Below are 25,063 nucleotides of genomic sequence, written 5' to 3' on the forward strand. Positions count from 1 at the left end.
ATGTAACTGAATCTTTTGCAGAGGACCCAAATATCCTTTATATTGCCAAGAGCTAGTCAGATGAGGAAGACTAGCATACAACCTAAAATCTGTTATTTAGGACTAGTGAAAGGCTTTGTGGAAAAGGGCACGTGAGTCTGACTACCACGCGGTGGAAGTAGAGTTGTCTGATGCCAAGCACTATGGCAAGAAAGTGCCCAGACACATAAACGCACAAAATAAGTGTAACAAAAATAGAGCCTGTATTTGAACATTAGGTATTTCTTTATACTGATTGTTCATATATTTTCATGAAGGTCCAACATAGACGTTGACAACAAAACAGAATATATAATGCATTTGATCAAAGATAAAACTGAAAAAAAAAATGAACAGAACAACAAAACACTTTATTTCAGTAATCAGTCCAGAATGTCTGAAAATGCACATTATCAGTTGGTTAGGGCAATAAGAGCCTCCACAACGTTGCCCATGTGTTCCCGCAAGCTCCTTTCTGCTGCTGCTCGAGAGATCTCCATCTCTGTCATCTGCAAGAAAAGGGTAAATCATGTCACCGTAGCCGCCTCTCAGGCATAAATGTGTCAACACCACTTTTGGGAACCCAAATTAGGTAGAACTTCACTTGAGCATCCACTAAGGCATTGCTACTCACTATCAACTCCAGATCTTCCTTCTTGATCGTGACCTTCGCCAGTTCCTTTTCCCTGTAATTATATATGTGTACATACACATCTGTCTTCATTCTCTATCTCTGCCATAAACTCCCACAAAGAACACTCCCAGCAGCACACTGCAAATGGGTGGAACAGGGTTGACCGAAAACATCAAGTAAACGTACCCACCCCTCCCCTGGAGGTTTTTCTTACCCTAAAAACTCGCTATAACAACAAAGTTGGAAACTCTAGATCTACAGGAATTAATTAAAAACTTTTTTCCCCTGGAGAATGAGGACTCGTAGGGTTAAACTTACCGCTCCTGTTTTGCCTTTTGCTCCCTGGACCGTCTGTCTCCAATGACGGACATAGCCTGTTGGAAACACGAGTCTAGTCACCTACGACTATGCTACCCAAATTTCCTATCTAAACCGCAATACCAAAAATAAAAACTACGTGGTTCCTCAAGTATTCAAATGACGAGTGTTCTCGAGACCAAAGGACTACGCTTAATTCCGTGCACTTGAGGTCCACTTAGGCCCACTCTCCACCAAATTCTTAAGCAAACCGCAGGCTAGGTGAGTGTTGTCGCTTATCCCCACCCTACTGCCCATTCTCACTAGGCAGCAAACAGATCGGCTTCAACTGTCCCATTCTCAACCCTCTCATACAAGCTCCCGGTCAACCTTACCGTCTCCAGATTCGAACTTTGGATCTCCTTCTCCTCCGCATAGTCAGTGACCCGCTCCAAGTCAGCAGCACCACTATCATGCTTCCGTGGCTTCTCGGGAGGCCGCTCCGGGCCGCTGGTCTCGGTCTCTAACTCCAGCTCCACATCTCCCTCGGTCGCCATTTCGATCTCACCGCGCCGCCGCATAGGCTGCCGCTACACAACTTCCGGCAAACCTCAGCTTCCGCCCAGATATGGGGCGGGCCTGGCCCTAGACCACACCTTTGAGCCTGTCTTGAGAAGCTTTGGCTAAGAGGGCCGTTCGCTTTTGACCTCTCTGGCTTGTGTTTTCTGCAGTCTCCTTCGACTAATCTGTTCACTACCCACACCATCCAAATGCACAACCTTACTTCTTCATCTAAGAATAATCCTTAAACACACTCACGCGTAATTGTATTTTCTGCAATCTCCTTCGACTAATCTATTCACTACCCACACCACCCAAATGCACAGCCTTATTTCTTCACCTAAGAACAATCCCTACACACACACACACACAGTTCTGACCAACCAAGGCGGCCCACAGCTAATCCTAAACCAATTAAAAAAACCTAATCCCCAGACCAGATAGGCCAACTGCTCCTAATCTTAGGAAACAGTCTGAATGATCCCGAATACGAAGCCCGGTGAAGGCATCTTCACAAGGGTATTTGCATTTACCAGTTTCTAATGATCCGTATTCATTTTCTGATATGCCCATTCTACTGCCTTAAGACTGAGTGATTATTAGCCCAGCACAGTGACCGCCCAATGGGTGAAAATCTTGAGAGGCTGCTGTTCTTCATCCGTTTTCCCAGTAATGGATCTACGCCTAACTTCTGGATCACAAATGATAAGTGCAAAAACCGTCCCCGGCCGGAGCACCACCCTGGGCCTTGCACAGCAGCATGATGGAGTCGGCGATGTCACAGCGAAAAACCCCTTTTATCAGGTGAGAGGGCATTTGAGGAGACAGACTTGAGGATGCCCTTAGATAGCTGGTTTGGTGAGAGATACCTGGTTCTTTGCCTGATAACTGGTAAACCTCTCATCCCACATTCCCAGCCACAGAGCAAACGTTAGGTAAATGTAGGTGGTTCACTCCTATACTGAAGTTCTTCCCAATGAAAAATCATAGTAGTGTTTAGTAAAGGCAGTCTGACGGTGGGAAGAAGGGGTTTGTAATTTGACCTTTAACCCCACACAGTATACACCATCCCTTGCAAAGCTCCACCTTTGCTTCCTGCTCTATTCCCAGGTGTCCTGCTGTGGGCCTGTTTCCTGGACCAGCTGCTGCCACTCTAGGCGGCCCTCTCTCACAGAGTCTTCTTGTAGCCGCCTGCTCTACATCCTTCTCCACTTGGGGGCCTCAGCTATCTGCTGCCTCCTGCTGTCTAGGACAGTGGTAGAAAGGGTCTGGGGCAAAGCACATGGGGTAAGTTGGGCAGGAGGTGCAAAGTGAGGGAAAGAAACCATAACATCTAGATTGGGAACAGGGAGCAAGTGTCACCCTACCAGTGAGAAGCTGGAACCTGTACATGCATTGTGACTTGTCCTACCTTTTGTCACAACCAAACTCCCTGCAGATCCAGATGCCCTCAGTGCTGTGTGCCCACCTGTTTGGCAACTTGGACTGTCCAGTGCTCAGTGGCTCTGGGGCTGTGTATCGAGTATGTGCAGGAACTGCCACTTTCCACCTGCTGCAGGCGGTGCTGCTAGTCCGCCTCCACTCCCCCACCAGCCCACGTGCACAGCTGCATAACAGGTCTGTGTGTGATTTTTGGATGGGGATGGGACAGAGGGAAGTAAGTAGACACAAGCTGGCTAAAGGAAACTCCAGGATGAAGAAAGACCACTGTAAAAAGACAGAAAATAAGTTTATAAACCCCTGGGCTCTAAATTGAAAGTAACAATGGTTATATGTAAACCTTCCATAAAGTGCACAGTGTTGCTCATGAGACTTTTGGCATCTGAATTAAAACTTGGACTACAATGGGACTTGGGACTTGTTCCACCTCTCCTCTTCCCAGCTGCCATACTTTTTTTTTCCTTTTTCCCCTTTGCCTTTTCTCCTACATCTAGTTTTCTCTCTACCCCCACTAGCTTCTGGAGCTTCAAGTTGTTGTTCCTGTTAGGTCTCTGGACTGCTGCCTTCTGTATCCCTGATGAGCATCTCTTCCCAGGTACTCTGCATCTTACACCATCAGCAAGAGTAGACCACGACTTCCTAGTTCACGACAGGAAGTTCGACATAATGCCACACACCTGTAATCCTAGTACGCCAGAGACTGGAGCAGGACTGAGTTTGAGATCTGCCTAGGCTACACAGGCTTCCTAATCAAAAAGGGGGTGGAGCCGGGCGGTGGTGGCGCACGCCTTTAATCCCAGCACTCGGGAGGCAGAGGCAGTCGGATCTCTGTGAGTTCGAGACCAGCCTGGTCTACAAGAGCTAGTTCCAGGACAGGCTCCAAAACCAGAGAAACCCTGTCTCGAGAAAAAAAAAAAAATGGAGGGATACAGAGACCAGCCAGAGCTAAAAGTTACCAATGGTGTCTATCTTGCAGCCTGGCATTATATTGGCATCTGTGGAGGCTTCACATTCATCCTATTACAGCTGGTGCTTATCACAGCCTTTGCCCACTCATGGAACAAGAATTGGTAAGGAGCCCCTAACCCTAAAGGTTCCCCCCAAGGAGGGTGACAGGCATTATTGGATAAACACAGAAAGGTCACATTAGGTATTGCCCCTATGCCTCCCCATGAATAGTACCGAAATGCTCAAGAAACCAGATGTGATGCCACTCACTTGTGATCCCAGCACTGTAGAGGTGAGAACAGGAGGGTCAAACGTTCAAGCCAGAACAGGACTCATGAACTCACAAAAATGAAGCAGGGTAGGGAGTTCCAAATCAACCTCTTTAAAAAAAAAAAAATACATACACACACACACAGGTAATCAAGAATGGTGATACGGCTGGGCAGTGGTGGCACACACCTTTAATCCCAGCACTCAGGAGGCAGAGACAGGCTCCACGAACTCTGAGTTCGAGGCCGGCTTGGTCTACAGAGAGAGTTCCAGGACAGGCTCCTAAACTAGAGAAACCCTGACTTGAAAAAAAAATAATGGTGAAGCCGGGCAGTGGTGGCGTAGCCAAGTGGTGATGGTGCACAGCTTTAATCCCAGCGCCTGGGAGGCAGCGGCAAGCGGGTCTCTAAATTCAAGGTCAAGGTGGTCTCCAAATAGAGTTCCTGGACACACAGAAACCTGTCTCAATAAACAATAATCAAGCAAAAAAGTGACAAATACCCATAATCTCAACACTCAAGATGCTGAAGGATTGAGGCATGCTGGGGCAGGACTGCCAAAAGTTCAGGACCAATCTGAAATACATAGTGAGTTCAAGGACTGTCTGGAGTATATAGAGGTCCTGTCTCAAAACAAAAAAAAAAAAAAAAAAGCAAAGACCAAGAATATACTGTGTAGACTAGTGGGCTGACCAATTAGTGTCTGCTGAGAGATGGGGTTGGAGTGACAAACCCTAATCCACTTCTCTTTAGGCAGACTGGCGCAGCCCAAGACTGTACCTGGTTCCTAGCTGTATTACTGACTACCCTAGGATTCTACAGTGTGGCAGGTGTGGGAGCTTTGCTACTGTTCCACCACTATACACACCCTGATGGTTGCCTGCTCAACAAGATGATACTCAGCCTACATCTTTGCTTCTGTGGCCTCCTTTCTTTCCTCTCCATCGCACCTTGCATCCGCCTCAGTGGGTATTTGTGACTTAATAGTCTAGATTTTTGGGTGGGCTGTGTCCCTTTGAGTATTATAACTTTATTAGGCTTCTCAATTATCTAAAGAACCTCTGCCGCTTTTCCCACACCCTCAGCCTCCCCCAAGGATGAGGGTAGAAGTGCAGGTAAAAAGTGGGGAAAATTCATGTCAACTAATGACAGCTGTTCTCTCTAGAGCACCCAAGCTCTGGCCTTCTACAAGCCTCTATCATCAGCTGCTATATCATATACCTGACCTTCTCTGCACTGTCCAGCCGCCCCCCAGAGACAAGTGAGAACCCAAGTGCTGAAGACCTTTTCTGTTCCTGCTAAATGCCCAGCTTTTTTAACCCCTTTCTCTTCTGTTGCCCCTTGGCAGTAATCTTTCAAGGACAGAATCACACCTTGTGCCTGCCTGGCCAGAATAAAATGGAACCACAAATACCAGACACCTCGGTAGCAGTGTTGAGTGCGGGCATCATGTATGCCTGTGTGCTTTTTGCTTGGTACGTAAAGATGTCAATGGGAAGTGTGAGGAGAATGTCCAGGGCTGTGGTTTATTTAAACTGTAGAGCAAGACTAGAACCAGAAAAGCTCCCCACGAACAGGGACAATTTCTAAGAATAGCACTTTGTCAGATGATCTGTGTGAGATGACGGGGGCAGGGGAGAATGTCTTGAGTTTAAAATTCACAGACTTTAAGGGCCTCTGAGAGCAAAATACCGCTCCCCACTCCCACCCCAAAAGATACCACCGTTGACTAGTTGGCAATAAAAGCCCCTAATCCTTATCTGGCACAAAGTTAAACTCTTTCTTTCACAGCAACGAGGCTTCCTACCTGGCTGAGTTATTTGGACCCCTGTGGATCATCAAGGTTTACAATCATGAGTTCCAGGTGAGCATCCAGAGCTCACTAACCCCAACATCCCACCCCCAAACACAGAGACACACATCCTACCAACCTCTACCCAGAATGCTCAGATTCTAGCTATTTCCTTTTATTGAGTACCCACAATGTGCTAGGCACTGTACTAGATACTTTACATACATCATCTCGTTTAATTTAATCCTCACAACAACCCTGTGAGGTAGGTATTTGCTCCATTTCACAAATAGAGGAGTTGAGGCACAAAAGATTAAACATCTCACCAAAGTTTGCATAGCCAGTTATATGCTGGAGCAAGAATTTGAACCCAGGTGTGCCTCCACTTCTTATACCAGGCCAATATTTTCAAAGGGAAACTTTCCTAAATTAGTCCCCTTACATTGTCTTGAAGTCATTTCAAAACATGTTGCTTTGTTTTACAGAAGCCCTCACTCTGTTTCTGCTGCCCCCAAACAGTGGGACCAGAGGATGGTGAGCCAAGTGGGCAATCTAGGCAATGGTTGAATCCTGTAAAGTGCCAAAGAGCCCTCAAGAGCCTCCATAAGTCGGGGGAGGGGAGTTTCACCAACACTGCTTCCCATCGGCACTTCTCTCTCTCTAGGGCAAAGTAGCAGAGTCAGACCAACTGACCAAGAGAGCCCACCAGCCGCCCAGGTGCAGAGCCAGCATCTTTCCTACAGCTACTCTGCCTTCCACTTCACCTTCTTTCTTGCTTCACTCTATATCATGGTTACCCTTACCAACTGGTTCAGGTACAATGAAAGCAGACATAAAATACTCTCCTGAAAACCTAGCTTAAGGAAAAACTTGTTATAAGGGAAAGGCCCTGCAGAATCTCTAATCAGTCTTTGGTTTCACAGTTATGAGGGAGCAGAACTGGAGACCTTCACTAAAGGTAGCTGGGCTACCTTCTGGGTCAAAGTTGCCTCCTGCTGGGCCTGTGTACTCCTCTCTATGGGGCTGCTCCTGGCACCACTCTGTTGGCTCCCCACTCAGAATCACCACCACCCTGGTATCTTCAGGCAACACTGCCATCACGTCAGTACTGCCAGGTAAAATCTAACCCCCCATTCTCTATTTAAAAACCGGGTACCCTTTAGATTATGTTCCTAATCTTAGCTCTGAGAGTCATCTGGCTGAGCTCAGTACCTCAAGAACAAATGAGTACCACATAGGCTAAAATGGAAGAAGTGGCCAAAGATACCCTTGATTTCTTGATTCAGTAAAAACTGTCTTCATTCAAGCTCAAGAGTCTAACTCCCAGGTCAGTAAACTCAGGAGCTGATCTAAAGTGTGGCACCAGCCCCTTCCTAGCTTCTGAGCTAGAGATAAGGAGCAGGAAAGACCAACAGAGTCTGAAGATCTGGGTCTGCTCTTGGTAATCAAAAGGAAACAAGTGGTTCAGCCCTGGGCACAGGATGTAAGAGCCCAGAACCACAGAACAAACCAGGGCACAGGAAAAACAAGCAGAGGCTACCACAGGTTTTAATCCTGAACTTGAGGTCAAAGAAACTGGAAGACAAAAACCACCTTCATTCCACGAGGAATGACAGAACTTAAGAGAATGTGAACACCGGAAGTTGGTGAGCGAAGTTTTTTTTTTTTTGGGCCAACTTTCAAGCAAACAAAGAATGAGGAAGAGACATAAACTTGGGTCTTAGATCCTTCCCCTCTGATGGCCCTCAATACCATCATGGGGATGGTGTTCAAGGTCTTAGGGCATAAAATCACAGAAAAGAAGTCTATAGTTCTCAGAGGATTCCTCACCACCGAACTGGAGTGCTTTTCTGGTTGCCATAGTAAAATAAAGGCTTCTTCTGTGATGTCTCCCTTATGAAGTCTACAAATCTCTCTTAGTTGCCTAAAAAGTCTCCCCTTTTGGTGGGAAAGGGCAGTCACTCCTCCATCCCCATCCCCCCAGTCCCCAGTCAAACCAGGCGCTCACGGAATTACAAAGCTACTTTTAATACTTTGGGGTGTGCCCCACAGGAATAAAAAACACTGGGAAGGGGTAACCCCCTCACCCCCAGGAGTGGCCCAGGGGTAGAGAGGCTACCTGAGGGGAAGGAAGCACAAAAGGAACCCGCTGCAGACTCAGGGCAAAGGGAATGCCATCGGTGCTGGGACCTGTGAGCACTACAGGAAGAAACTCGAGCATGGTGGGACTGGCTCCAGGCACACAGGCGTAGGGCAAGAGGGTTGGACACGAAGCCACAAAGCTACTTGGGTTCCTCCTTCTTCTCGTTTGCCTTTTTCTGCTTCTGCTGCATGATCTCCGAGTCCCTGGGGGTAGAGATGATGGGGCACTGGGAGGTACCAGAGGGCAAAAAGGACAAGATGCAGGGGGATGAAGGGTACAAAGGATAAGATGGAAGTGGATGGGACAAAGTTCAGCATATGGCTGCTATATTCCCACCCTAGGCGAACAAGAGGAATAGAGCTACGGCTCAAAAGGCAATCAGTGTCCATCTGGATGTTGCCCAAGGGGTCAGAAGTCTGGCCACTCAGGCCCAAGGCTCTCTATTCTGTACTGACTACCACACCCAACGACACTAGTGAACAAGTCGGGAGAAGGGAGGAGATACAAGCAGCAAGGAGGTCCAAAAGTACTGGGCTGTCAAAACAACTGTTCTTGACGTGTGAAGCTCCCTGCCCTTGCCCTTAAGGTCACAACCCGGGCACTCAGAAATCAGCCTGCGGACCGGGACCCGCCCCAGTCCCTTCCTGTATAGCTGTGACCTAACAATTTGGAGTGGGGAGGAAATAAAACCCTAGAGGAAGCAATGCGCTCTGCCCCTCACACCTCGTCCAGACTCGAGCCCTGAAATAGTTCTCTTTCTTGGTACACCCCTCGGTCTAACCCAGGTCGCCCTGTCCCAACCCGTCCCGTCCTTTCCCCTCCCTGGGGCTACCTCTGCTTGCGGGCGGCAGCAGAAAGCCCATCATCTCGGCGCTTTCCCTTAACCGAGTCGCTCTGCTTCTTCATGTTCTTCTGGCGGGCGAGCTCTCGCTGGTTACCGCCTAAGAAGAGAAGGTAGAAAGTGAGGTGCCGGGGCTGCTCCGAGCACACACCAGCGCCCCTCCTCCCGCAACCAGTACCCGACTATGCCCCCGCCTCGGCGCCGACCCCCCAGAGTCGGGCTTCGGTGCCCGGGGTGTGGCAGCCGCCACGGGGCAGGCTAACTTGGGGTACGGGAGGGCGGTGCGGCCGAAGCTGCTTGGCGGCGCGAGTCAAGTTTGGGGTGCCGCGGGGGCCCAGACAGCTGCTACAGCGTATGGGAAGCTCCGGGGCCTCGGGGGCACGCGCTGGGGCCCATCACCCAGGGCACCCGGCTTCCCCAGCGCGGAAAGCCGCCGGCGGCCCGCGCCCAACACAGGGGTCTCGGCAAGTGGCGGCGTGCGGAGGGCTGCGCTTCCGGCTGTGCGGGAGGCAGCTGGAGAGCGCTCCCTCAAGAACCTTCCGCCGGGAACGCTGAAACGACGAACGCGCCGGCTCTCGGCCATGCGGCTAGCGAGAGCGGAAAGAAAAGGGCGAGAGGAAAGGGTCCCAGCACTCACGGGTCATGGCGACGGCAGCGGCTCCAACCTGCCTCCGTTGCGTCCCCTCGTTCTGGCCGACGTTGCAGGCCCCGCCCCCTCCGCGCGACGCCACCAAGTCGTCTCCTTCCTCCCGCCCCTTCACGCCCGGACGCCGACTCTCATTGGGCGGAGCAAAACACGTGGAGCGCGGTGCCACGCGCCAGCCCCGGAGGGCGAAGAGCGGAGCTCGGTGGGCGGAGCGCCGGGCGCGGGGCGGAGCTTCCCGGGAGCGCTGGGTCCGGCCGGGAGAAACTAGGCCGGGTCACGTGGGCGGCGGGGTGGAGGGGTGCGGCTGGCGATGTGGTGCTCCGGCGGTGCCGAGCACGTGACCGGGCAAAGTGACCTCATGTGGGACACTTTTAGGGTACTGACAAAGTCGCCCCAAGGCACGCGGTGGCGGGGTGGGGAGGGGGTGAGGGCGGGATTTCCTAGGTGGTTCATCCGGTTGTGTGCTATCAGTTTTTCTCTGGAGCGAAACTTTGTGCTGTTACTTAGGACTCCCATTCCCCCCCGCCCCCAGCCCCGTGGCCGAACACTTGCCACGGTTCGTCTGAAAACACACACAAATACTTTCCCACTTTCGTTCCTCGTTGCTGCCCCTTCACTGTGTCCTAAAGTGATCTGCAATCATTTCCCAAGAGCCTGCGCCCAGGGCTCCCCTACTGAGCTGCACTTCCAGAATGCCCACAGAAACTTTTGAGTGTACCTTGGGGGTGATGAAACACACTTAAATCCGTGGATTTACTTCAGGAACTGAGGTTAGGGAATGCTCCGGTTATATCTGTCTAGGCTGTTTCTAAATTCTATCATCTGCCCCAACAGTTTCTTCTGGATTGTTAAGAGAGATCAGGCTGATAACTAAAACTTGTTCTCGTTTTCTGTCATCTCACAGATGCGGCCCCGTAGATGGGGTTAGTTAAACCTTCTCTCCCATAGGTCTAAGACAACCTGAGTTCTGCTAAACTAACAGGAAACAACCCAACAGAGGGCAGAACAGTAGAATTATCTTCCTGCTGCCCAAGCCAAAGACAACTTTAGTTAAGGCCCTTTATCCTGTTTAGTATCATGACTGAGCAACTGAATTCAGACAGTGCACGCTCTAAAGCAGCGGCTCTCAACCTTTGGGGCGACCCAAAGGTCACCTAAGACCTTCGGAAAACACAGTTCATAACAGTGGTGAAATTACAGTTATAAAGTAGCAACGAAAATAATTTTATGGTTGAGGGTCATGACAACATGAGGAACTATTAAAGGGTCAAAGCATTCGGAAGGTCAAGAGTCACTGTCTAAAGTCTATAAAAGTCAAGTATTTCCTTTGTTCTGTGAGCTGCTGTTGAATCTACAATCCCAGCCCCAGCTTCTCCAGTACTTCAGGTGGCCAGCATTTTTTTTCTAGTTTTTTGTTGTTGTTGTTTGTTTGCCCATGATCTTCCAGGCAATTCTCCCATTTCTACCTCCAATCTTGATGGGGTGATCAGATTAAGGTGTGCACCATCACATTCAGCTTTTGTGTGTGTATGTGTGTTGGTTTGCTTTTGTTGTTTTTGTTTTTGCTTTTTTTGAGACAAAGTTTCTCTGTGTAACAGCCCTGGCTATCCTGAACTCTTTATAGACCAGGCTGGCCTGGAACTCACAGAGATCCACCTGTCTCTGCCACCCAAGTGCTGGGATTAAAGGCGTGCTATTTTTGGGGTTTTTGTTGGTTTTTTTTTTTTTTTTTTTTTTTTGGTTTTTCTCTGTGGCTTTGGGGCCTGTCCTGGAACTAGCTCTGTAGACCAGGCTGGTCTCAAACTCACAGAGATCCGCCTGCTTCTGCCTCCCAAGTGCTGGGATTAAAGGCGTGCATCGCCCGGCTTTTTTTTTTTTTTTTGGTTTTTCAAGACGGGGTTTCTCCGTGTAGCTGTGGTTGTCCTGGGATTTGCTTTATAGACTGGGCTGGCCTTGAACTCACAAGATTCTCCTGCCAAGGCCTCTGCCTCCTCCACCAGACCCAGCCTGGATTTTGGGTTTTTTTATTGTTTGTTTGTTTTAAGATTATTTCACTTTTTTTTTTGTGCTTTTTCAAGACAGGATTTCTCTGTGCAGCTTTGTATTCTGTCCTGGCACTACTCACTCTGTAGACCAGGCTGGCCAAGAACTCACAAAGATGCACCTGGCTCTGCTTCCCGAATGCTGGGATTAAAGACGTGCACACTACTACCCGGCTTTCAAAATCTTTCTTTACTACATAGCTAGTCCTAGGTCACTCTGGATTGTATTTGACCTTGTCTCAAATGTAAAGAAATAAAACAAAATTACTTAAGATGTGTGAAGATTCCATGATTAAACCCATTGACCTAGCCAAGCAAGGCGCACGCCTTTAATCCCAGCACTCTGAAGGCAGAGACAGGTGGATCTCTGAATTCAAGGCCAGCCTGGTCTAAAAGTAAAGTTCCAAGACAGTTCACTGGGAAGGAAAAAAAGAAATGAAAAGGAAACCCATTCATTTTTACACTATCTTAAGTTAATCTAAACTTTTAAAATAAAATAAAATTTTAGATTTATTTTTGCATGTGGTGGTGTGTGACTGTAGATGCCTGCAGTGTCTGGAAGAGGGAGCAGGAGTTACAGGCTGTTGTGACTGCCTGTCTTATGTGGGCACAGGGACTGAACGTCCTCTGAAAGAGCAGCAAATGCTCTTACCGGTTAAGCCATCGCCCTAGCCCTAGTAAAATTAAATACTACTCAGCCTTTTGGCTAAGGTCAAGTGCAAAAATAATATTAACTTTACATTTTGGTGAGAAGTTGTGTTAATATCAGCCTGTAATCCCAGCACTCCAGAAGAAGCAGAGACTTCCAGAAGGATCTGAAGTTCAAGGCTACTAGGTTCAGTACAGACAGGGTTGAGACCAGTTTGGACCACATTAGACTGTCTCAGGAAACCTAGAAAAGGGACAAAGAACAGACAAAAGAAAATGAAAATCCTGACTCCTGTAGGTTTTATTTACGACATTTGCTTTCTCCAGAGTTCAGTTATTTACTTTTTAAAAAATATATTTATGCAGGGCGGTGGTGGCGCACGCCTTTAATCCCAGCACTCGGGAGGCAGAGGCAGGTGGATCTCTGTGAGTTCGAGGCCAGCCTGGTCTACAAGAGCTAGTTCCGGGACAGGCACCAAAGCTATGGTGAAACCCTGTCTCGAAAAAAAAAATATTTATTTAGTTACTTATTTATTTATTATGTATACAATAGTCTGTCTGTGTGTATGCCTGCAGGCCAGAAGAGGGCACCAGACACCATTACAGATGGTTGTGAGCCACCAAGTGGTTGCTGGGAATTGAACTCAGGACCTTTGGAAGAGCAGGCAATGCTCTTAACCTCTGAGCCATCTCTCCAGCCCCCAGTTATTTACTTTTTATATTTATTTTATTTCTTGTGTGTATGAAGGCTTTGCCTGTATATCTGTATGGCACCATGGGTGTACCTGGTGCTTTGGAGGTCAGAAGAGGGCACTGGGTCCCCTGGAACTGAAGTTACAAATGGCTGTGAGTCAACATGTGGGTTCTAGGAACTGAATCTGGGGCCTCTGCAAGGGCAACAACTGCTCTCAACAGCTAGACCACTCTGTCAGCCTCCACAGTTACACCCACACATAAATAATACCCATTCGTTAGTGCTGTAAGGTGATTAAAAAGGACTTGTTAAGATAGCCAAGCCTTGGGCTGGCAAGATGGCTCAGAGGTTAAGAGCACTGACTGCTCTTCCAGAGGTCCTGAGTTCAATTCCCAGCAACCACATGGTGGCTCACAACCATCTATAATGAGATCTGACGCTCTCTTCTGGCATACAAACATACATGGAAGGAATGTTATATACATGATAAATAAATAAATAAATAAATCTTTAAAAAAAAAAAAGATAGCCAAGCTTTATTACCAAAGTCGTAACTCTGGAACCCATATGATGGAAGGAGTGAACTGATTCTTGAAAGTTGTCCTTTGACCTCTACACTTGTGCTGTGGTACATATGCTTCCACTACAAATAAATAAGTAATTCTAAAGCAGTTTTAATAGAAAAAGGGGGCTGGTAAATGGCTCAGTACTTGTCATATAAGCCTGACTATCTGATTTCTGTCTCGAGAACCTATGTAAAGCTGGAATAAGAGAACAACTCCATAATGTTGTTCTGTGACATACACACACACACGCTATGGCACACCTGCACCCACTGCCCTGTATATATCACAATACACTACTAATAATAACTTTTTAAAAATAGAAAAAGGCCCGGTGATACAGCTCAGAGGTGGAGTGCTTGCCTTGCATGCTCAAGGCCCTAGGCTCCATCCCAAGTACCAAAGCAAAAGTGGATAAGCAAACTCAATCCAGACGTGAAAGTTAGAGTCAACCGAGATAAGTGAGAGCTGAAGGCTCTGAAGCAAGGAGATGAAGAGGGAGGTTTAGAGCCCCCAGATATGAAGGAGAAGAGGAAAACAGAGCAGAAGGAAAGACTCCAGACACCATCAGCAACACCTGATCACAAGTCATAAAAACTGGGCTTATAAAGCTTCCCACACCAGCTTCCATGGTAAAAGCTACTTAGGGTACCCTTGTTAGGGCAACAAGAGCTTCTGCCTTAGGTACGGAACTGCGAGATGAGTAAAACAGTTTGGGATGAGGGAACAAATTCTTTTTGGGCTTGGTTATTACTTCCAGAAGCATTAAGGGGAGTAGAGGAACAGAGCCAGAGCCACGAAGTAAACAGTCCACTCCTACCAACCACGCCACTCATGTACTTTGCCCAAGACTATTATCAGTCCTGGCAGAACCTAGCCTTGTAACCTTACCTCCAGTCCAGCATCAGCAGGAAGAGCCGCAATAGATTCATTTATTTTGTTCAATAATTGTTCATTGCCCACTCCCTTAAGCGTTAACTGCTTTATGAGGTGTTGCATATACAGTGCTGACCAAAATATGTCTCTGGGCTGATGAGATGGCTCTGCAGGTTAAGGCACTTGCTGCCAAACATGGGGACCTGAGTTCAATTCCGAGGATCCACGTGATAGAAGGAAAGAACCAACGCCTGAAAGTTGACCTCCGACCTTGGCACAAATGCCATGGTACATGTTCATTCACACAATAAATCAATGTAATTTTAAATATAGAAAGGAAAAGGCTAGTTTCCTCTCCACTCTGTGTGTGTATGGAGATATATGCAAATTGTTGTGACAATTGCTTTAAAGAAGAAACAGATTCTACGCAAGGGTGCTATTCAAAATATTTCTCAGCGTGCACACCATAAGCAGTGACCCATCAAAACAGATGTCATAATTTGAATGAAGGCTGTGAACAATTTTCCTTGTCTCAGTACGAAGTAACTGAATAGAATTGCTGCTTTTATGCAGGGAATAAACTTGTAGGCTCCATAGGTCTGGGCCAGTGAGGTCTCTCATGTTATGCCTGAGGCAAAAAGATGGAGAATTGGCACAATCAAGGAGGGAGCAAAAGAGCACTTCAGCAGAGGGAACAGCACGTGAGGGCCTTAAGGCCCTGTTCCCTCAGGCTGTGCCATCTAGAGTCATGGTTAGCGAGTAGGTAATAAGTTGCCTATGAATCTAGGTCAAGGAGGTAGTAAGGGCAGTGGCACAATGACAGCAGGGCATACCAGGGTAAGATGTAATCACAGTCACAGGAACGACAGAGCTTTATTTACAAAAGCAAGGGAGTTTGTTCCCGTAAAAGGATGCCATAAAAATCAAAATGCCGCTCCAGCGAGGAAGATAAGATAGCAACCTAACAGGTATGGTAGGGGCACAGCGGAAATCAGCAGCTTCACAGTGTATTCAGGGAGCCAGGTATGGCAGTTCACCCTTAGAACCTCAGCGTTCTCCAGCTGAGGCAGGTAAATCTGGAGTTCAAGGGCAGCCTGGGCCAGCCAGGGCTACACAGTAAAATCTTGTCTCAAAAACAAAAAGAGTCCAGCAGTGGTGGTGCACGCCTTTAATCCCAGCACCCAGGAGGCAGAGGCAAGTGGATCTCTGTGAGTTCAAGACCAGCCTGGTCTACAGAGCCAGTTCCAGGACAGCTAGGTTATTACACAGAGAAATCTTGTCTCAAAAAAAAAAAATAAGTAAAACAAAACAAAAAGAGAGAAAGAAAGAGAGAAAAGAAAAAAGAAAGAGAAAAGAATAAAAAGAAAAAAAAGAGTGATTGGGAGAGAGAATAGAGATCCTATTTTTAACTGATACTCATGCAAACATTCAAGTTTAACAAAAATAGCATTAGAAAGTGATAGAGAGAAACTATATGCATATTTGTGAGGCAGGCAGAAAAGAGTTAAGTTTGGGAGGACTGGATTCTTCCTTTATTTTCTTCTCTGTTTTCCAGCACTGAGTACTGACCCTAGGGACTCTTTCACAGAACTGGACCACTGAGCTACAGCACCAGAATTTTTATTTTTTGTTTTGAGCAAGGGCCTCACTAAGTTGCCCAGAGAGAACTTGTGATCCTCCTGTCTCATTCTTCTGACTACTGAGATAAGGACAGGGGTGAGACAATATGGCTGGCATGACATCTCCTTCCTTTATTTTATTTTATTTTATTTTATTTTGTATGTGAGTACTTTCCCTGCATGTATGTGTACCATGTGAGTGTTTGATGCCTGGCACTAGAATTACAGGCAGTTGTAAGACGCCATGTGTGCTGGAAATCACACCTGGGTTCTCTGAAAAGGTAACCTATAATCACAACACTGGGTGTGGTGGTCCTGGCCCACACAATCTCAGCACTCAGAAGCAGGCAGTCTTTGTAAGTTCGAGGCCAGCCTGATCACAGAGCAAGGTCCAGGACAGTCAGAGCTACATAGAAAGACCTTGTCCCAAGAAACAAAATGACATGCATGTACTACCGTATCAGTTCACAAAGCGTTGACTTAATAGTGAACCCTAGCCTTTCTGCAGGCTTGACAGGCTCCGCACCCACTGAGTGGCAGCCCCAGCCTCAGGTCAGGCTTTCATCCCCACCATTTCACCAAAAGTATTCTTGTTGGTTTTGTTTTGTTGTTGTTAGGTGTTGAGACAGGGTTTCTCTGTGTAGCCCTGGCTGTCCTTGAGCTCACTCTGTAGACCAGGTTAGCTTCAAACAGAGATCCACCTCTCCAGTGCTGGGATTAAATATGTGCGCCACAACTTCCTGGCTCTAAAAGGATTCTTATTAGAGTTACTAATGAACCCACGTTTCTTTTTGTTCTTTCTGGTCTTAGAGATAAGTTGCCTGAGTTGTTACAGGTTTCCCAGGCCTGCCTCAGTTTCCTCAGTAACTGGCAAGGTAGGTGTGTCCCACCATAGCTGAATACAACCTGCCTTTCTCCATTCAGTGGTCTTTTCTTTTTTGAGAGGGGTATGATTGGAACTGAGTACACACATGGTCTGTGCCTGTTCCACAATGGATCACTTAATACACAGCCCCCACTCCCCACTCCCAAGCCCCTTAACTTGCTCTCTTTTCCTTGTTTTATGAAGCACTTACCACCTTATTTATATGTTAACTAATATACATTATATGTTATTTTTAACTTTCTTTACTTCTCATATTAATTTCTAGTGTTTCCCTCCTTTCTAGAACGTAGGCATTTCCAAAGCAAGAATCTGTTGCTTGATCCCTGGGGTTCAGTAAGTGCCTGGTACTCAAAATTGCTGTTGATGGGGGCTGGAGAGATGGCTCAGCGGTTAAGAGCACTGGCTCCTCTTTCAGAGGATCTGGGTTCAATTTCCAGCACCCACATGGCAGCTCACAACTGTCTGTAACTCCAGTCCCAGGGAATCTGTCACCTTTACACCAACTCACATGAAATAAAGTTAAATAAAATTATAAAAAAAATCGCTGTTGAATGAATGACTGAATGAATGAATAAAATGTAGGTAACACCTTTTGTGAAAGCTGAATAACAGGTAAAGTTCACAATGGTCACCCTACAAATGTCAGGTCTCTATCTCCATTCTCCAAATATCTTCCTTAGTTACCTACTGTTCTGATCTCTCTTGAATTATTTATCGGTTTAGTTGGTTTTAAAATGAGGATATCACTATGTTGTCTAGATTGATCTTGAACAATACTTGGGCATAATTTATCCTACTAATATGCATTACCATTTGACTTTTCCTGAGCTCTAGTCTTCGTGTGTGTGTTTCAAGACAGGGTTTCTCTGTAGCTTTGGAACCTGTGCTGAAACTAGCTCTTGCAGACCAGGCTGGCCTCAAACTCACAGAAGATCCGCCTGACTCTGCTCCCAAGTGCTGGCATAAAAGACATGCACCACCACTGCCTGGTTATGTGTGTGTGTGTGTGTGTGTGTGTGTGTTTTCTGGGACACCAAATCAAGGGCCCCATGCATTCTAGGCAAGCAATTTACCCATGAGCTGGAGCCCCAGGCCCTAGTCTCAAAGGAGAGTTTAAATTTAGAAAAATCCTACAAAAGGCACCAGCTAGGGCTGGAGAGATGGCTCAGAGGTTAAGAGCGCCGACTGTTCTTCCAGAGGTCCTGAGTTCAATTCCCAGCAACCACATGGTGGCTCACAACCATCTGTAATAGGATCTGGTGCCCTCTTCTGGCCTGCAGCAGGGAAAACTGTATACATAATTAATAAATAAATCTTTAAAAAAAAAGAAAAAGAAAAGGCACCAGCTATCATCTAAGGAAAGAAAGCCCAGGTGATCAGCTATACAAATTATAACTGCTAAACCAGATGTGGTGGCCTAAACCTTTCATCTCAGCATATGGGAGGCAGAGGCAGACAGACCCCTGAGCTTGAGGCCAGGGTAGTCTACAGAGTGAGTTCCAGGGCAAGCCAGGGCTATACAGAGATACCCTGTCTCAGAAGAAGAAGAAGAAGAAGAAGAAGAAGAAGAAGAAGAAGAAGAAGAAGAAGAAGAGGAGGAGGAGGAGGAGGAGGAGGAGGAGGAGGAGGAGGAGGAGGAGGAGGAGGAGGAGGAGGAGGAGGAGGAGGAGGAGGAGGAGGAGGAGGAGGAGGGGGAGGGGGGGGGGGGGGGGGGGAGGGAAGGAAGGAAGGAAGGAAGGAAGGAAGAAGAAAGGAAGGAGGAAGGAAGTGAGTTACAACTTTTATCAAATTAGTAAATTGTCCTCCACAGAAACAGAATGGCCCGATGGATAGGTAAATGTACCTGTGGCTGCTGTTGGCAATTTGTTGCAAAGATTTAAAAAATTAACATAACAGATTTTCCCCCACATATAGACATATTTTGATTGTAATGGTTGACGAATTTTGACAAATTATTTGCTTTGATGAACGGCATTCCGATCACTTGGAATTATAGAGGTTGAAGCATTTAACCGAGATCCTGGTTATGAAAATGGAAAATAAGGAGTTCTTAGAAATAACCCAGTACGGACAGGTGGAGACAGGAAGGGCTGGTCTGAGATTTGTCCTGGGATCTCAAAGCAATAGGCTCTGTAGCTCTGAGATGCCTGGCTACTTCATTGCACTTTTAGGATTAGTGGCTACCACCCGTAATCCCAGCACTTGGAATCGTTAGTGAGTTCAGCAAGAGTGAATGACAAAGTGAATGAAACCCTGTCTACAACGAACAAACAAACGGGAGGGGAAAGTATTTTTTGAAGGAGCCAGCTGCTGGTTTAGTCACTTTCGCTTACTTTTATTATGTCACGAAGTGACAACTGGGATTGAGTTGTGGCTTTCTGCCCTGCAAATCTTTTCGCCACCAACTACGCCCCACATCTCCACCCACCGGTAGGTGAGGCTCCAGTCCCAGACAGCCAGCCTTCCAGGACTGCTGAGGCACCCACCCACCCACCAGACTTTACAACCTCTATTAAGTCCCAGTTAGAAACTGGATTGGGATTCGCCTCAACAGACGCAGCACCGCGGCTAAGAAAGGAAAAGCGCTGCACTTGGTCCCACTGAGGTCTGCCATTCTCTGTTCCTCTGGGTTCTTCGGGCTCAGGGCCTTGAGGGCATAAATGACTCAATCCACCTACCGACCAGTCTCTTCCCTCCCCGTGGGACTTAAACCCTCAAGTGGTTTCAGGTTCATTTTTTACTTAGAGACCGGGATTCTGAATCCAGAGTGGGGAAACTGAAGCAGAACCTGAGATTCTGCGTGACGGGTCAGACCCCGGAGGCAGACTCTCTACCCTTAGAAAAGCCAAAGACTACCCAAGCCAAACGAAGAAGAAACCACTTGGGTCCCGGCAGGCAGCTGGGGAGAACAAGGCACCGCCCACGCGGCTGGGGAAACTTTGGGGCGGTGCCGGGGGCGGGGTCATGGTGAAGGGCGGGACAGACCCGGACGGCGGGAGTGCCAGCCTAGGCTTGGGCGGCAGAAGTGGCAGAGGTGGCCCTTGCCCGTGGTCTCGTTCGTTTGTGCGCGACTTTGGCACCATGGAGGGGACCCAAGAAGCTCTGAGTGGGAAAATGCGGCTCCTTTTCACCCCTGCTGCTCGGACCAGCCTTATGATGCTTAGGCTCAACGAGGCGGCGCTACGGGCATTGCAAGAGTGTCAGCAGCAACAGGTGCGGTTGGCCCCCAACCCCTTCTTCCCTTCCCGACGAACCAGACCTCGGCCTCAGCCCGCTGCACTGGAGAAGGGAACGGGGAGGAGCGGCTTACGCAGGTTCCAACCTCTCCCACCTCTCCAAGTGAAGCCCGCCAGGCAGGTGTCCCCAGCCCGAACCGCTCCCCCTCTCCGCCCCCGCCCCATCCTGGGGACTTTGCTTCCTTTGTGCTCAACTGGTGCTTGGACTCTTCCCGCAGGTACGGCCTGTGATCGCTTTCCAAGGCCACCGAGGGGTAAGTGCGGGCCGGATGTGTGAGGAAGCTCTGGTGGGTGAGGGAGCCTAAGCGTGGGCTCTGGGAAGGTGCGCTCCGGACCGTAAGCTCGCCAGTGGTCACGGTCTGTGGAAGTTATAGAACTGAACCCTAAGACGGTGAGGGGCTGATGGGGCTGTGTCCCAGGAGGCTGTGCATTCTCAGTCTCTTGGGGGAACTCTGACCCAGCTGCACCTGGTGTGCTAACGAGCCCCTTGGGATCTGTCTTCAGTCTTAGAGTTGTTTGGGGAGGAGTGACATGGGGAGAAGGGGCCGACTTAGCGGGGCTTACCATCTCCTTCTACCCCAGTATCTAAGGCTTCCAGGCCCTGGATGGTCCTGCCTCTTCTCCTTCATAGTATCCCAGTGTGGCCAAGAGGGCACTAGTGGCGGCTTGGATCTTGTGTACCAACGTTTAGGCAGGTAAGAGAAAACAGACAACAGTTAAGAGAAGTTTGCAGAAAGTAGAAGGGGAATGTGAAGAAGGGTTCAAAAGATCTTCAACTTTTTTTTGTTTTCCCCACCACTTATTTCCAGATCTGGGCCGAACTGTCTCCACTGCCTGGGCTCACCGAGAGAGCGACTCACTATTTGGGCAGCCATGGATACTATCCCAGCCCCACTGTTAGCTCATGAACACCTGACTGAAGATCCCAGAGAGTCCGAGAGTTGGCAGGACACTGGAGATGCTCCTGAAGGCCATCCCCAGATGGCACTAGAAGAGGTGAGACCAGAAACAGCGGGGAGTCAGCATAAGGTGGGGCACCCAGGTCCAGGGAGCCAAGTGCTCCTGTAACTTCCTCTGACAGGTATCTGACCCACTGGCAAGCAACCACGGACAGTCACTCCCAGGATCCTCCAGTGAGCCCATGGCACAATGGGAAGTGAGGTACTGTGCTAGGCTGGGTCTGCTCTCCACCCTTACATGCTAAGTAAAATATAGGCTCGTGTCTCACCCCGGTCTCTCCCGCTCCTTCCAAAAATTCTAGGAACCACACCTATCTTCCAAACAGAGAGCCGGACCAACCACCGTCTTCCCCTGCCAACCTGAAACGCCTGGACAAGGTGAGCAAGAACTTTGTTCCCCTTTTGGAGACTGGATCTCACTGTGTAGCCCTGGTAGGCCTGGAACTCCTTATGCAGAACAGGCTGACCTCAAATTCAGATTCACCTGTCCCTGCTTTCTGAGTGCTGAGATTAAAGGCACGCACCGACATGTCCAGAGAGGCAGGAGCTTTTCAAAGCGTAGTTTAAAGGGCTAGGGATGTAGTTTGGTGGATGCAGTACTGGTACAGCATTGCTACAAGAGAGGTCTCCAGAGACAGGAGAATCAGTTCAAGGCCATGCTTTGTTACCCAGCATAGTGAGTTTGAGGCTAGCCTGGACTAACAACCTAAGGCCTGGTCTTAAAAAAGCCAAAAAACAAAACAAACAAAAAAGGCAGGCTGGGGAGATGATAGCTTATCAAGTGCATTTGCTGTGCGAGCATAAGGACTGGACTGAGTCCGAATCCCCAGCGCCTATGTAAAAGGCAGGCAATGCTTCCTGTGCCTGTAACTCTAGCACTCGGGGAATGGGACAGGTACTTGCTGGCCAGCCAACCTGGGAAAAAGAGCTTTATGCTTAGTAAGAGAATAAGGAAAAAATGGACAGAGGAGGACACCCCATGTCTTCCATGGGGTGCATACCAGCAAATATACAAGAGCACAAAAAATACTTTTTTTTTTTTTAGAGATAGGGTTTCTCTGTATAACTCTGGCTGTCCTTGAAAACCCTCTGTAGACTTGGCTGGCCTTGAACTCACAGAGATCTGCCTGCCTCCCAATGGCTGGGGATTAAAGGAATGAGTCACACTCGCCCAGCTCAAAAATACTTTCTTAGTTAGGTAAAACTTAAAATTTAGGAGCTGATGAAATAGTTTTTAGCAAAAGAGTAAGAACCTCCTAGCTTGCTGTTTATGTCACACATTTCTTTTCAACAGAAACGTTCAGCACCTATAACCACTGAAGAACCAGAGGAAAAGAGGCTCAGAGCTTTGCCTCCTGCCCCAAGTCCACAAGGGCTATCAAATCAGGACTCCCAAGAGGGAGGAAACTGGGTGCAAGATGAAGATGGAGATTCCACGCTGGAGCAGAGTCTCTCGGATCAAGCAGGTGAGTTAATGAGAGGAGGATAAACACCAGTGGGGGAAAAAAAAGACCCATAATTACTTGTTCTCTCACTTCCTTCCTAGCCTCTGAATCCCCAAGCCCCAAGGAGGTACCAGATTATCTCCTGTAAGTTCCTCACCCTTCCAGTTTCATAAAGTCTGTACATGTAAGCAGCCAAGGTTTGGGGGGCAATGAAATTGAGGGTGTCACCTCCCTGATAGGCAATACGGAGCCATCCACAGCACAGAGCAGCAACAGGCCTACGAGCAGGACTTTGAGACAGACTACGCTGAATACCGTATTCTGCATGCCCGTGTTGGGGCTGCCAGCCAAAGGTTCACAGAGCTGGGGGCGGAGATCAAGAGACTTGAGCGAGGAACCCCAGAACACAAGGTAAAGGCAGGGTTCTACTTGACTGGCCGTTATCTTCCTGCCAATTGCCCCAAACATGCATGTTTGCTGACAAGCAAACTTCCTATAATATTTGGCAGAATAAAACCGTAAGTTATTCCCACTTCTTACTTTTTCCTCTTTTCCCTTTCCCCAGTTTTCAATCAATGTCATTTTTCTTTCAGGTGCTAGAAGATAAAATAGTCCAGGAGTATAGAAAGTTCAGGAAGGTAAGACAGGCTGCAAGCAGTAAGCAGGAAGGTGGAAGCCGCTTTCCTTTTTACAAGAGTGTTTCTCTCTGCAGCGGTATCCAAGCTACCAAGAGGAGAAGCATCGCTGTGAGTACCTGCATCAGAAATTGTCCCACATTAAAGGTCTCATCCTGGAGTTTGAGGAAAAGAACAGGGGCAGCTGAAACCATGCAGAGGCCTTTCGAGCCTGTGCCCAGTGATGAAGAACACAGCTCTAAGGTGGAGCAGCAGCACATCTGCTTTTCTGATTTTGACCCTTCCATCCAAGGTGGCAAGCAGAGAGTCATGCTAGGTTCTTGCAGTTTGGTTTTTGTTATTGCCGTTAATTTTGTAGGGTGTGGGCATGGAGTCAAGTCTCCTCAGCTGTGCCCAGGAGACTAGAAAAGTAGCAGACGCTTGGCTTCCTCAGCTCTACTTCAGCTAAGTCATTTTCAGATCCTGAAAAATGACATTTCCAGATCGACACACACTTTGAGAATATTAGACAAGTGAGTTTAGCTAAGTGGCCTTGCAGGAAGAAAATGAGAACTTCTGGTGTCATAGCATACCTCGATGTAAGGGAAAGGGCTTGGCATTACTCACGTACTGTAACATGGCTGAAAATGAAAACCAATTGCTTCTGTCCTGTGTGATCATTAATCTTAATCATCCAATGTGTGCTGTGTATGTGACTTTCTCTGAGGCTGAAAGACTGAATCCCCATGTTCCAGCCCAAGCGTTATGGTCATCTTTACTGTGCTAGATACATGCTCCTCCACTAAACAACACTACCTTCCCCCACCCCAACATGTTCTTAAATCATTATGTAAGATCCAGATGTGCATTTTGTTATCAGGCCCTATCAGAAAGTCACAGGGAATTAAGGCTATATATCTAGAATTATGAGGAAGAGACCTAGTCAGTCATCCTCATCAACTTAGACTATGAAATCCAATATGGACAAGTTCCACAGAGCCGCCATATACGGGCTGCCGATGCATGCTTCACCACAGCCAGGGCATACATTTCATTCAATTTCATCTAGAATTACCCTGGGCTGAAAGCTATAATTATGGACAAGAGTCTGATTTAGCTACAAAGAGGGTCCATATTTTAATCCATTCAAAAGAATACATCTTGTAGGCTCTTGTTCTTGCCAGTGATATATGTTTCCGTTTTACTGGAACGAAATTTAATGGCAATACCCAAAGATCTGGGGAGAGATACACCCAGCAGTATCACTATTCTTCAAACTGAATGGAACCCCATACTGATGTCACACTGGCACGGGGCATTTCTGGGCAGGAGGTATGAACATGCAGAAAGCTTGGCTCTGTGGCAAAGATAAGCAGTTATCCATCTTCAAGACAGGAATAAAGGCAAAACAACTGTAATCTTAGTACCTGGGGGCTGAGCAGGGTAGACTGTCCTAAGTTAAAGGCCAGCCTTGGCTACAGGAGATTGAGAAATTAAGATTTAGAGATGGTAACTGGACCTAGTCAGTCTGAGGTTACAGGGATCAGTGTAGCGTACTATGATGCCTTAAATTTTTTTTTTAAACATTTATTTATTATGTATACAATATTCTGTCTGTGTGTATGCCAGGCCAGAAGAGGGCGTCAGACCTCATTACAGATGGTTGTGAGCCACCATGTGGTTGCTGGGAATTGAACTCAGGACCTTTGGAAGAGCAGGCAATGCTCTTAACCACCAAGCCATCTCTCCAGCCCCCGATGCCTTAAACTTTTTTCCAGATAGTTTAAGATGCTAGCCTTAAACCTGCTACACAGCCAAGGATGACCCTGTAGTGTTTGGATTACAGGTGTGTGTCAATATGTCTGCCTTAGCTACAAGTACTGAACAGTATG

The 25,063-nt window shown here is 47.7% G+C and overlaps 4 protein-coding genes across 6 annotated transcripts; 2 read left to right on the plus strand and 2 right to left on the minus strand.

Moving 5' to 3' along the window:
* Positions 1–370: 370 nt before the first annotated feature.
* Hypk (huntingtin interacting protein K) lies at positions 371–1,677 on the minus strand. The gene is made up of 4 exons (XM_050134369.1): positions 1,345–1,677; positions 971–1,026; positions 653–704; positions 371–527 (listed from the first exon to the last, which is right to left on the minus strand). The coding sequence occupies exons 1-4, from the start codon at positions 1,528–1,530 to the stop codon at positions 432–434; spliced, it is 390 nt and encodes a 129-aa protein (XP_049990326.1). The 5' UTR covers positions 1,531–1,677; the 3' UTR covers positions 371–431.
* A 494-nt stretch (positions 1,678–2,171) lies between these two features.
* On the plus strand, positions 2,172–7,818 carry Serinc4 (serine incorporator 4). Its single transcript, XM_050134370.1, is given in 11 exon segments — positions 2,172–2,314; positions 2,621–2,797; positions 2,949–3,127; positions 3,466–3,545; positions 3,927–4,020; positions 4,921–5,132; positions 5,959–6,031; positions 6,445–6,493; positions 6,624–6,774; positions 6,883–6,998; positions 7,001–7,818. Coding segments are annotated over 11 exon segments (1,341 nt in total). The 5' UTR covers positions 2,172–2,182; the 3' UTR covers positions 7,079–7,818.
* Positions 7,819–7,968: 150 nt separating this feature from the next.
* Positions 7,969–9,715, minus strand: Serf2 (small EDRK-rich factor 2). 2 transcript variants are annotated; one of them, XM_050134366.1, is made up of 3 exons: positions 9,581–9,715; positions 8,935–9,043; positions 7,969–8,328 (listed from the first exon to the last, which is right to left on the minus strand). In XM_050134366.1, the coding sequence occupies exons 1-3, from the start codon at positions 9,585–9,587 to the stop codon at positions 8,043–8,045; spliced, it is 402 nt and encodes a 133-aa protein (XP_049990323.1). In that variant the 5' UTR covers positions 9,588–9,715; the 3' UTR covers positions 7,969–8,042. The 2 variants fall into 2 exon arrangements, with proteins under 2 accessions (XP_049990323.1, XP_049990325.1); XM_050134368.1 differs by having other exon boundaries at positions 8,149–8,305; positions 9,581–9,714.
* A 10,146-nt stretch (positions 9,716–19,861) lies between these two features.
* Ell3 (elongation factor for RNA polymerase II 3) lies at positions 19,862–25,023 on the plus strand. 2 transcript variants are annotated; one of them, XM_050134363.1, is made up of 11 exons: positions 19,864–20,130; positions 20,372–20,407; positions 20,736–20,848; positions 20,963–21,149; positions 21,235–21,314; positions 21,415–21,490; positions 22,407–22,578; positions 22,659–22,701; positions 22,797–22,968; positions 23,151–23,195; positions 23,270–23,523. In XM_050134363.1, the coding sequence occupies exons 1-11, from the start codon at positions 19,882–19,884 to the stop codon at positions 23,378–23,380; spliced, it is 1,284 nt and encodes a 427-aa protein (XP_049990320.1). In that variant the 5' UTR covers positions 19,864–19,881; the 3' UTR covers positions 23,381–23,523. The 2 variants fall into 2 exon arrangements, with proteins under 2 accessions (XP_049990319.1, XP_049990320.1); XM_050134362.1 differs by having other exon boundaries at positions 19,862–20,130; positions 23,151–25,023.
* The last annotated feature ends 40 nt before the right edge of the window (positions 25,024–25,063 follow it).

Source organism: Alexandromys fortis, unplaced genomic scaffold, assembly GCF_014885135.2.
Source record: "Alexandromys fortis isolate MF-2015 unplaced genomic scaffold, M_Fortis_MF-2015_v1.1 scaffold_6, whole genome shotgun sequence".
In the NCBI taxonomy this organism is placed as follows: Eukaryota; Metazoa; Chordata; class Mammalia; order Rodentia; family Cricetidae; genus Alexandromys; species Alexandromys fortis.